This window comes from Macadamia integrifolia, unplaced genomic scaffold, assembly GCF_013358625.1.
Source record: "Macadamia integrifolia cultivar HAES 741 unplaced genomic scaffold, SCU_Mint_v3 scaffold453, whole genome shotgun sequence".
NCBI lineage: Eukaryota > Viridiplantae > Streptophyta > Magnoliopsida > Proteales > Proteaceae > Macadamia > Macadamia integrifolia.
Window position 1 is genome coordinate 505,992 of NW_024870454.1, and position 10,680 is coordinate 516,671.

Sequence of the window (10,680 nt, forward strand, 5' to 3'; positions counted from 1 at the left end):
AAAATAACAACTCAGTACACAAGGCTCCCATTACTGTAGGTTCTGGGAGGTATAAATATACCCAACCTTACCCCTTGCTTCCACCTAATAACATGGGTTTTAAGGCAGTTAAATAATAGCATACTTGACACTCCCTACCTTTATCAATTAATTTCAAGTGAGATCTCAAAATATTAATTCTAGAAGCTCTATTTGTGTGTTCATTTAGTTTAATTAAAACTCTACTGTTATCACTCTGTGACAATTCCATAGGTGAAGCTGTTTAGTGGCTGAAAACATACATTCTTGTTTGAATCACTGAATCCTGTTTGTAAAAAAATGAGATTTGGAACTACCTAAATGTCAGTTTTTTTTTTTTTGCCCTGTTGCTCCATTTAGTGGAATAGCTATCTAGTCTTGTCACACCTCTCACAAATATACAGATCTGATTATTCTGGTATTGCATTATAGTTCTGATCTCTATATCATGTTAAACTATTATGTTTGCCTCAAATTCTTGATCCGTTTTGAAGAATGAACCACTCCAACATATTTTGGTGGCAATCCGAATGAGATTTTTTTTTAGATTTGTGATGATTGGGCACGATTTGACCCAATCAACCGTGACCCAAGTGATCAATCCGCGACTTGGAGGAGCATATAATGCATTATCGTCTTATTGAACAAGTCATGAAAATCAGGGTTTTCGTGTTAGGGTTTTTGGGCGAGCTTTCTCGCCACAATTTGGGTGCTCTTGAGAGATATCTCCATTGTAATATTTTTTTCAATCATAGTGAATCATCTTTTTCTTTGCCCGAGGATGTAGCACACCACATCGGTGTGTGAACCTCGTTAAATCTTTGTGTCGTGTGAATCTGTGTTTGTTTTTCCCTTGGTATTTGTTGGTATATGCTCCAACATAAACCAAAGTTTCAGAGCATGCTCGAGGAGTAATTGTGTTCTTGAGGCTCTTAAGAAAGATTTAGATAAAAGATTTTTCCTGTTTCCTGCCCTCTTTATTTATCATATCTGATACAGAAATTTGTTAAATACATGTATCTCATACAAACTGAAAGTGAAACTGATGAACAGATAAGGCTTCATTTAAGTAGAGATGACCCCAACAAGCACCTCCCTGCGTTCTTTTATACGACCCAACAATCTATTACGATCAGGAAGGTTCTCTTTGATCACAGAGACTGATTTGAAGTTATCAGCCCATGCATTCAGTAGAGGGAAGCTATGGGATTCCATCAACTTCACTCCTACAATCTCTTCCATCAGTTCCCACTGGTAAGCCAGCAACCCGAAAACCAAATCTGTTAGACCGACGGAGGCGCCGCCGAAAAACTTCCTGTCTCTCTTAAGACCTTGCTCCTCAATAGTTCTCAGCAGTTCTAAGCAATCCTTTATTGCCTTGTCCTGTTCTTCCCCTGGGATGGAGAGGGAGAATGCATACAGAATCGGCATCTGTGTAATGATCATAAACATAATATTTCATGTCAATTGCACATAAAATCAAACAACATATAAGGATTTGAAAATCAGAAACATCAATTACCTTGTCCTCTGAAAATTTAATCCAGAAACGAGCTATGGCTCTTTCATGAGCATCTTTGGGCAGCAATGGATTCTCCGGCCATGTCTCTTCGATATATTCGAGGATTACGGTAGATTCTATGATTGGTTTTCCATTATGAATAAGAACTGGGATCTTCTTCTGAACTGGGTTGGACTTCAAAAGCAATTCACTCTAGTTGGAGAGGTCTTCCTCTATGTATTCAAATGGTATACCCTTTAGCTTGAGAGCCCAGATGACTCTCCGATTGAAAGGACTGACATAGGATCCTAGTAGCTTCACTTCTTCCATTCTTTCTCACAATCAGAAAGCTTGAGCTTGAACAACTTTCAAGTGGCTTCCTTGTCCATCGATCTCATTCTCCAGTGAAATGATATATTTAGCCCTTTTGTTGTGGGAGGAGAGAGAGAAGGAGTTACGGAACGCTAGCAGTCAGCGTAGGCTGCTGTGCTCCCGGATAGAGAATTTCTTTTCAAAAGAAAATGCTTTGCAGACTTTGTTGACTGTTAAGCAAGTATTAGGTAGGCTAAACTTTCCAACGCTTTGCGTAAGCTGTGACACTTTATTATTTCTTTTTTTCTTAGGTACACAGAAATGCATTGAACATAACAAAAACTAAAAGAATGAAAGGTAGTAGAGACAGCAATTCTTAGATGAGACTTCAATGGTAAATTGGAATTTTGTTTCGACTTTAATAGCTTTTTTTTTTCCCTAATCTTGTGGAGGGCCACGAGCCACTAGGGGTTGGGACTTGGTCCCAACTCAAGGAAGGGCAGCCAGGAGTAAGGAGGGAGGAATAATAGGATTAGGGTTGAAATAGGGTCGGGTTGTGTTGGGATTTTTAAAACCCAGCTCAACCCTGAGTTCCCTTAGTTGGGTTCAGGCCTAGTCGAACCCTGACCCAAGGCTAAAAATTTCTGATTCTAATTTGTCCTCAAGATTAGGTCGACCCGACTCTAATTGGCCCTAACGATACCCTCTCTTATTCTATTATGAGCTCTTCTTCGATTGTATTATTCGACTGAAATCTCAAAATGAAGCAAAAAAACACACACATGATTACAATAAGGAGGGTAATAAATATGTATAACTATTATTAATGTTTTCTTAATGTTATATTATATTGTGTAAGGATTAAGGGTTGCTTACGTTATATAACTATCTTTATATATACATTTTATCTGGACTAGGCCAGGTTTAAACCAAGGCCTCAACCCTAACTTAGGGACGGAGATTTCTGACCCTAACCCATTCTCATGGATAGAAATCTTAACCTAGACCCAATTCGGGCTCATGGCAGGCCAAGACGGTTTCAGGTCATTAAGACCAAACTATGTGTCATGACTCATGACTCATGAGGGGAAGAGTATACACCTCTCCTTGGACTTGGACCAGCGCTCTGTTGTATTGGCGGCCACCACCATGCCAAGAGGTGCGTCCCAACTGTAACAGTTTAACTTTGGAACTTACCAAACTCTTGCTGGGAATTTATGAGATTATTAGGAACAACCTGAAATGTCAGTTTTTTGCCCTGTTACTTATTCAAGTTGTGCAATTGTTTTGCTCTTAAGAAGTTTTAGATAAAAAAGAGTATTTTTTTTGCTCTCTTCAGTTATCAAATCTGATACTGAAATTTATTAGATACACTTCTCATACATAGTGCTCTTCTGAGGCCTACTAAAGACACTAACAAAATAACACTGAAACTGATGAACAGAGGAAGGCTTCATTTAAGTGGGGAAAGATGAAACAGCTTCTAAAATCTAACGAGGATGAGCTGACCCAATAAGCATCTCCTTTCGCCATTTGATATGAGCTTTGAGTCTATCCTGATCCGGAAGGTTCTCTTTGATCACAGAGACTGATTTGAAGTTCTCCGCCCATGTATGCAGTCGAGGGAAGCTATGGGTTTCCATCAATTTCACTCCTACAATCTCTTCCATCGGTTCCGACTGGTAAGCCAGAAATCCGAAAACCAAATCCGTTAGACCGATGTTAGCGCCGCCGAAGAACTTCTTATCTTCCTTAAGACCATGCTCTTCAATGGTTCTCAGAACTTCCAACCAATCCTTAATTGCCTTGTCCTGTTCTTCCCCCGGGATGGACAGAAAGAATGCAAACATGATAGGGATCTGTGATGATCATAAACACAGTACTTCTTGTCAATTGCACATAAAACTGTAAATTGAACAAAATATGGATTTGCAAAGTTGATTCAGTTACCTTGTCTTCTATAAATTTAATCCAGAAACGAGCTGTGGCTCTCTCATGAGGATCTAAGGGTAGCAATGGATTCTCTGGCCATGTCTCTTCGATATATTCGAGGATTACAGTAGATTCTGAGATTGGTTTTCCATTATGAATAAGAACTGGGATCTTCTTATAAACTGGGTTGGACTTGAGAAGCAATTCACTCTTGTTGTTGTAGAGGTCCTCCTGCATGAATTCAAATGGTACCCCTTTCAGTTTGAGAGCCCAGATGACTCTCCTATTGAATGGGCTGGTATAATTTCCAAGTAGCTTCACTTGTTCCATTTGTTTCAGAGATTGGATAAGAAATCACATAAGGTGAGGCTTCCTTCAATTTTAGATTTACTGCTGAAGAGTAAGTTCACCGAAGAAGACAGATTGGAAAAGCTACTCACTTGGAACAAATGGTCCTTAATCTTGTGTTGGGAAACTTGGACACGACTCTTTATCCCACTCCATAGTCCTAAATACAATGAACTGTCATGGGGAAGGGAAGATGTGAACCAGAAGACTCGAAACCATCCATTTGATAGTTGACTGCAATGGATCGTTTTCCTTTTCAGTAAAAAATTTTGAAGGCCCAAATATCAGAGGAAACAAGTAATGGAAGTTAGGGATGAAGAAAGTTGTTCGGTAGAGTGGCCGCTCCACCGCCAGCAAGGGCCAATGAGGGGGTATGCACGGCATCAATAGGGTTAATTTTTTCACATTTTTAAGGGGTAGGACCATCATTTCACCCCTCCGTATTTGAGTCCAGACACCACGCGACCTAACAGGGATCTTTTTCCCTATAAGGCACAAGATCAGATACAGATATAGGTTTGGAAGGAACAACAATAAAAACACTTCTTGTATTAAAAAAGAACTAAGATACTAATTCTATGCCATTGAGAAGGCATGAAGTGGAATCAAAATTTAATGGTGTCTAACTATCTAGGGAGCTCTATCTGACTGTGAAATTAAGTTGGTGTCGGCAACACCATGACAAAATATAAATTCACTCACCCACCATGCATTATAGTGCATTTAATGCAAATTGAATTAAATAAGAAAAAACAAATAACTTACCTCACTTCTTTCTTTTGCTTATTTCAATGTTATTTTCATAGCATGAATGTGGTACATTTAATGTGGAACATTTAAATGCATGAATTGAGAATAAGACGAGATTGAGTTTGGCGAAGAGAGGGAGCACCGGCCATGGTGGGCACAACCCCACCTATCACGAAGAAAATGGAGATGAACATGGCAGTTAATGCATCGAACACAACACAATAAACGTTCTAAACAATTCATGGCTTTTCCTATAAATAGGGAAGAAGGGAGAGGTGTTGAGACACAGAACTGAAGAACTAAGAAACGGATTACACAAGTGTTCTTGGGTTTGGGTATAAAATCAATTGTAGGGAAATATTAGTGTATAATTTCTCTGTATATATTTCATTTGAGAATTATGTTAGAATTATACTATGAGTGAGTTCCCTTGTCGGGTAGATCCCCATGTAAAGTGTTGTGGGTGTGAAGTATGTGGGTTTGTAATTTTTCCTGTATTAGTAAAGTAAGCTCCGTGATATTGCCCTGTAGATGTAGGCAACTGTGCTGAACCACGTAAATCTTGTGTCGCTCCATTTGTTACTTTTTCATGTTTACCTTAGGCCCTCTTTGGTATTATTTTTCTTTTTTATTTTTGTTCACAAAAATGGTTTTTGCTACATTTGGTATCATTTATGGAACTTGTTTCTATTTAAAAAAAAATTGGTAAAACACAAAAACCAAAAAGAGATCAAGAGTCATTTATGTGTTCTGACAAAAAATGATTTTCAGTTATTTTTGCGCTGGACTTTAATGAACATATGCTTAAAGTCTCATCATGGAGGGGTAAAGCAGTCATTTGCTTTGTAATTAGAAATCCAAGCCCCTTGCTCCATCTTCTTGATTCCAAAGTGGAGAAAGAGAGTTATAAGAAAGATGGGTGAAGGGATTAGTTATAAGAAAGATGGGTAAAGGGATTCCTTTTTCTTTTTTTTTTTAAACTATTTTGCACATAGAGATACCAAACTATTTCTCAAAAAAAAAATCATTTTTGTCAATTAGTTACCAAATCATTTTTATGTTTTGATAAAAAATAGTTTTCATTAATATTTTTGTTAAATAGATAAAAATAAAAAAGAAAAATGATACCAAAGAGGCCTAATTACACACTTCGGTTCTGTATGTATCGATCAATGTAGGAAGTATTTCCGCAACACTTCCCAATGGTAAGCCATCAATCCAAAAACCAAATCCGTTAAACCGATGTTAGTGCCACCGAAAAACTTCCTGTCTCCCTCAAGACCTTGCTTCTCAATAGTTCTCAGCAGTTCTAAGCAATCCTTTATTGCCTTGTCCTGTTCTTCCCCTTGGGTGAACAGGGCCAATCCATAGAAAATGGGTATCTGTGATGATCATAAACGTAATATTTCTTGTCAATTGCACATAAATTTGAACAACATATATGGATTTGTAAAGCAGAATCAATTACCTTGTCCTCCATAAATTTAATCCAGAAACGAGCATTGGCTTTTTCATAAACATATTTGGGCAGCAATGGATTCTCCGGCCATGTCTCTTCGATATATTCGAGGATTACGGTAGATTCTGAGATTGGTTTTCCATTATGAATAAGAACTGGGATCTTCTTGTGAACGGGGTTGAACTTCAAAAGCAATTCACTCTTGTTGGAGAGGTCCTCCTCTATATATTCAAATGGTATACCCTTTAGCTTGAGACCCCAGATGACTCTCCGACTGAATGGACTGACATAGGATCCTAGAAGCTTCACTTCTTCCATTCTTTCTCACAGCTTGTAGGCATATATTAAGATTTCAGTAGTGAGGGAAAGGTCGTCTGCATAACAAGGTATGTTTGAGAGTTTCAGTATTTAGCAGAAAGCAGAAATGGTGGGCAGGCTTAAATGTTTTTTCAAATTAAAAGTCTTAATAAGTAAAACTTAGTTCTATAATCCATTTATCCTTTCTTGAAGCCTTTAACTATTCTTTCTGATCCTCATATAATTTAGGATTTATTTTTCTTTTGGGTAAACTTGATGTGGTTCATAGTTCTAGAATGAATTTGTATGAAGTTTAAAAAAAATAATAATAATTTGGAAGTTACCAACATATTTATGAGATTTGGAACAACCTGAAATGTCAGTTTTTTGCTCTGTTTCTCATTCAAGTTGTGTAAATTGTTTTGCTCTTAAGAAAGTTATAGATAAAAGAGTGTGTTTTGCCCTCTTTGGTTATCAAATCTGAAACTGAAATTTATTAGATACATTTGTCTCATACATAGTACATATATATATTTATTGACAGTGCTAGTACATATATATATTTATTGATAGTGCTCTTCTGAGGCCTCAACTAAAGACCAACAAAATGAAACTGAAACTGATGAACTGAAGAAGGCTTCATTTAAGTGGAAAAGAGGACACAGTTTCTACATTCTAGTGAGATTTAGATGACCCAACAAGCACCTCCTTGCGCCCTTTTAAACGAGCGAACAATCTATCACGATCAGGAAGGTTCTCTTTGATCACAGAGACAGACTTGAAGTTCTCAGCCCATGTATGCAGTCGTGGGAAGCTATGGACTTCCATCAACTTCACTCCCACAATCTCTTCCATCAGTTCCCACTGGTAAGCCAACAATCCGAAAACCAAATCTGTTAGACCAATGTTAGTTCCACCAAAAAACTTCTTATCTTCCTTAAGACCATGCTCTTCAATAGTTCTTAGAACTTCCAAGCAATCCTTCTTTGCCTTATCCTGTTTTTCTCCCGGGTTGGACAGGAAGAATGCAAACATAATAGGGATCTGTGATGATCATAAACACAATAATTCTTCTCAATTGTACATAAAATTGTAAATTGAACAAGATATGAATCTGCAAAGTTGAATCAGTTACCTTGTCTTCCATAAATTTAATCCAGAAACGAGCAATGGCTCTCTCATGAGGATCTACGGGTAGCAATGGATTCTCTGGCCATGTCTCTTCAATATATTCAAGGATTACGGTAGATTCTGAGATTGGTTTTCCATTATGAATAAGAACTGGGATCTTCTTGTAAACTGGGTTGGATTTGAGAAGCAATTCACTCTTGTTGGTGAAAAGGTCTTCCTCTATGTATTCAAATGGTACCCCCTTCAGTTTGAGAGCCCACATGACTCTACGATTGAAAGGGCTGGTATAAGTTCCAAGTAGCTTTAATTTTTCCATCTATCTCAGAGATCTAGATCAGAAATCACATAAGGTGAGGCTTCCTTCAATTCTAGACTTATTAGTGCTGAAGAGTGAGTTGATTTAATAGGACCACTAATACTCCCGTAGAACATCTAAGAAACTAATTTTACTTCAATTTAGTAAAATTAAATGCAGGAAGAAAAATCTAAACCCTTAAATCAAGAGAAACCAGAAAAATCATCTAAATTACCAGACTAATCAAAAGACCAAAAGGCAGGAAACTCCTCTGCGATTGAATTTGACCGCGCTTTGCAACTTAACCACAGTCGATGAATCACGCTATCACTTCCCCAAGGAGCTCAAAAGTCTTATTTGTAGTTGTTATGTAGGTCTGATGGCGCTTCTGGTGATGCAGTTTAATAATCTCCCCACTACCGATCAAGGGTTCAAGAGCATTGTGATCATAAGGAAGGTCAAGAAGAGTGAAGGTCTGCAACTCACGAGCATCGCGAAACCTAAGCCAGTAATTATTGCACTATTCTATAAACTTTAAAAATATCTGAGGGTTTCTTTTGCGGACGAGAGATTGAACAATGATTTTTCTGAGAGACGGAGAGAGAATGTCCGAGAGAGAAGAGCAGAGTGATGAGAGAGAGAGAGAGAGAGAGAGAGAGAGAGAAATAAGGGAGTTGTAGAGTTGTAAATGAGTGGTCGAGTTCACGGGGCGCTGGGGAAGAGAGAGAGGGGGCAGGAGTGAGCTGGTCAGCGGTTTTTTTTTTTCTTTTAGCACCACCTCAGAATGTCAAGAATGTCATTATTAGAGACACATCCTTGGTATAATATCACATTATGTTCGTATTTCCTATCGTTAGTCTCTGTTATGAAATATATCTTAAATGCATATATCGACTGGGCACCTTTTTCTTAAATGCCAAAATACCCTCATAATATGTTAACTACCAAGTATATATGCCCTTATCGTTCTTCTTCTTCTCCCCCAAATCAAAGAACATGTGCAGGGCCAAGGACATGCCATCGTCAGCATCTTCTACAACAGTTTTCATCAAGCATTTGGAAGGGTCTGAAAGAGTTGAAGGAGAGAAGTGCAGGTTAGCTGCTAACGTAGAGGGAGAAGATATGAAGAAAGTTTGGTTTTCGACTTGGGAGAGGGAGAAGATATGAAGAAAGTTTGGTTTCTGACTAGGGAGATTGCTGTTGTGAAGATTTGGCTTTTTAAGCGTTTTTTACTCAAGTCTCGACAATCTCTGAGCTGAAAGTTTGGTTTATGTCTTGATACGATAGCATACACTGTTTCTGCAATTAAAGTGGTTAATAGAGACTCCATAACGAAAATTAATGGGTTTTATAGAGATGGTTTTGTGAGCGTAAGATTGGATTGATATTGGAGGCATTGATATGGCTAGGCAGAAACATAGTTCCAGCAATTCCTAGTTAAGTTATTCCACTGAAATAGGAGTAAAATCCTAATCACCGGTTAACTGGTCGAGTGGAGGGAATCAAGAAATGAGCATAGAGCAAAAAATCCATCTCTCTCTCTCTCTCTCTCTCTCTCTCTCTCTCTCTCTCTCTCTCTCTCTCTCTCTCTCTCTCTCTCTCTCTCTCTCTCTCTCTCTCTCTCTCTCTGATCAAGTTTTTTTCATCTAGCGTGAAGAGGGAGTCCCAAAATCCAGGGTTTTATTGTCGTTAAAGACAAAAGGACCATGTAAACCACAGAAGCCTAACATTGCTTACCCTATTTATTATGGTTTATTCATACCATCCTATGTCGAGAAGAAATAACTGAGCAAATCCCTACAGAGTCTCCATCTCCATCAATGGTTCCCAATTTGAAGAATGATCCTAGGAGGATATCGCTCAGCATTTTTTTGAAAATACCCTTTATGTGTTTTAGACAAAAGGGTAAAAATATCAATTCAAATCCTCACTTAATAGAGACTGACGGTAGGGGGTATGAGCGTAATTTGGTATTATGCAGGGGTTGTCTCTCTAATAGTGGCATTCTCTGAGGGGTGGCGTTGTAAATTTTCCATTTTTTATGAGAAAGAACTCTACTTGCTTGCCTAGCTTTACACCCAGTCATAAGTGGGTGTGAAAAGACTGCTTTGCCTGTTTAAATGTCTCAGCGTGACCTCCCATTAGCCTGTGCACTCGTGCAGCAGCCGCACAAGCTAACAAATTTCTCTTGCCTTTTTTTATTGGAGAAAAGAACACTACCTGTCAGTGTTTCCCACACCAAACTAGGGCTTTGTATGAGCATGTGGAACATGGACATATAGCATTCTTCTACCCTTTGTTTACGGGCAAGGGTTTTTCTGAGCCAACAACGTACAATATGCGCAAAGACATTTGGAATTTTTTATTTGTTTTATCAATGTCTCTTGTCATACTGTATGCTATAGTCTCATAGACACTTTTCATTTCCTTTGTGAAAATGTTTTTTGTGAGGGAGTGTGGCCCCTACACCTAGACAGATAGGGGGCGAAATGATCAGCCTATCCCCTATGAAAGGGAAATGACAATTATATGGATACTTCTTCGTGCGCTTTCATTGGCCCTTGCACTCCCTCATAGAAAACTTCCCCTTTTATATAATAGGAAAAAGTGGTGTATAGAGGGTTTTTTTTTTTTTTT

The 10,680-nt window shown here is 38.3% G+C and overlaps 3 protein-coding genes and 1 pseudogene across 5 annotated transcripts; all 4 read right to left on the reverse strand.

Annotated features, from left to right (window-relative positions):
• Positions 1–982: 982 nt before the first annotated feature.
• LOC122068721 lies at positions 983–1,920 on the reverse strand (annotated as a pseudogene).
• A 1,096-nt stretch (positions 1,921–3,016) lies between these two features.
• Positions 3,017–4,412, reverse strand: LOC122068719 (glutathione S-transferase U7-like). The gene is made up of 2 exons (XM_042632601.1): positions 3,782–4,412; positions 3,017–3,690 (listed from the first exon to the last, which is right to left on the reverse strand). The coding sequence occupies exons 1-2, from the start codon at positions 4,091–4,093 to the stop codon at positions 3,322–3,324; spliced, it is 681 nt and encodes a 226-aa protein (XP_042488535.1). The 5' UTR covers positions 4,094–4,412; the 3' UTR covers positions 3,017–3,321.
• Positions 4,413–6,030: 1,618 nt separating this feature from the next.
• Positions 6,031–6,638, reverse strand: LOC122068700 (probable glutathione S-transferase). Its single transcript, XM_042632582.1, has 2 exons — positions 6,330–6,638; positions 6,031–6,243 (listed from the first exon to the last, which is right to left on the reverse strand). Exons 1-2 carry the CDS (start codon positions 6,636–6,638, stop codon positions 6,031–6,033), a joined length of 522 nt encoding a protein of 173 aa, XP_042488516.1.
• Positions 6,639–7,237: 599 nt separating this feature from the next.
• LOC122068718 (probable glutathione S-transferase) lies at positions 7,238–8,796 on the reverse strand. 3 transcript variants are annotated; one of them, XM_042632599.1, is made up of 3 exons: positions 8,279–8,796; positions 7,753–8,077; positions 7,238–7,613 (listed from the first exon to the last, which is right to left on the reverse strand). In XM_042632599.1, the coding sequence occupies exons 2-3, from the start codon at positions 8,062–8,064 to the stop codon at positions 7,293–7,295; spliced, it is 633 nt and encodes a 210-aa protein (XP_042488533.1). In that variant the 5' UTR covers positions 8,065–8,077; positions 8,279–8,796; the 3' UTR covers positions 7,238–7,292. The 3 variants fall into 3 exon arrangements, with proteins under 3 accessions (XP_042488533.1, XP_042488534.1, XP_042488532.1); XM_042632600.1 differs by having other exon boundaries at positions 7,238–7,661; positions 7,753–8,014; positions 8,279–8,791; XM_042632598.1 differs by having other exon boundaries at positions 7,238–7,661; positions 8,279–8,791.
• Between the last annotated feature and the right edge of the window lie 1,884 nt (positions 8,797–10,680).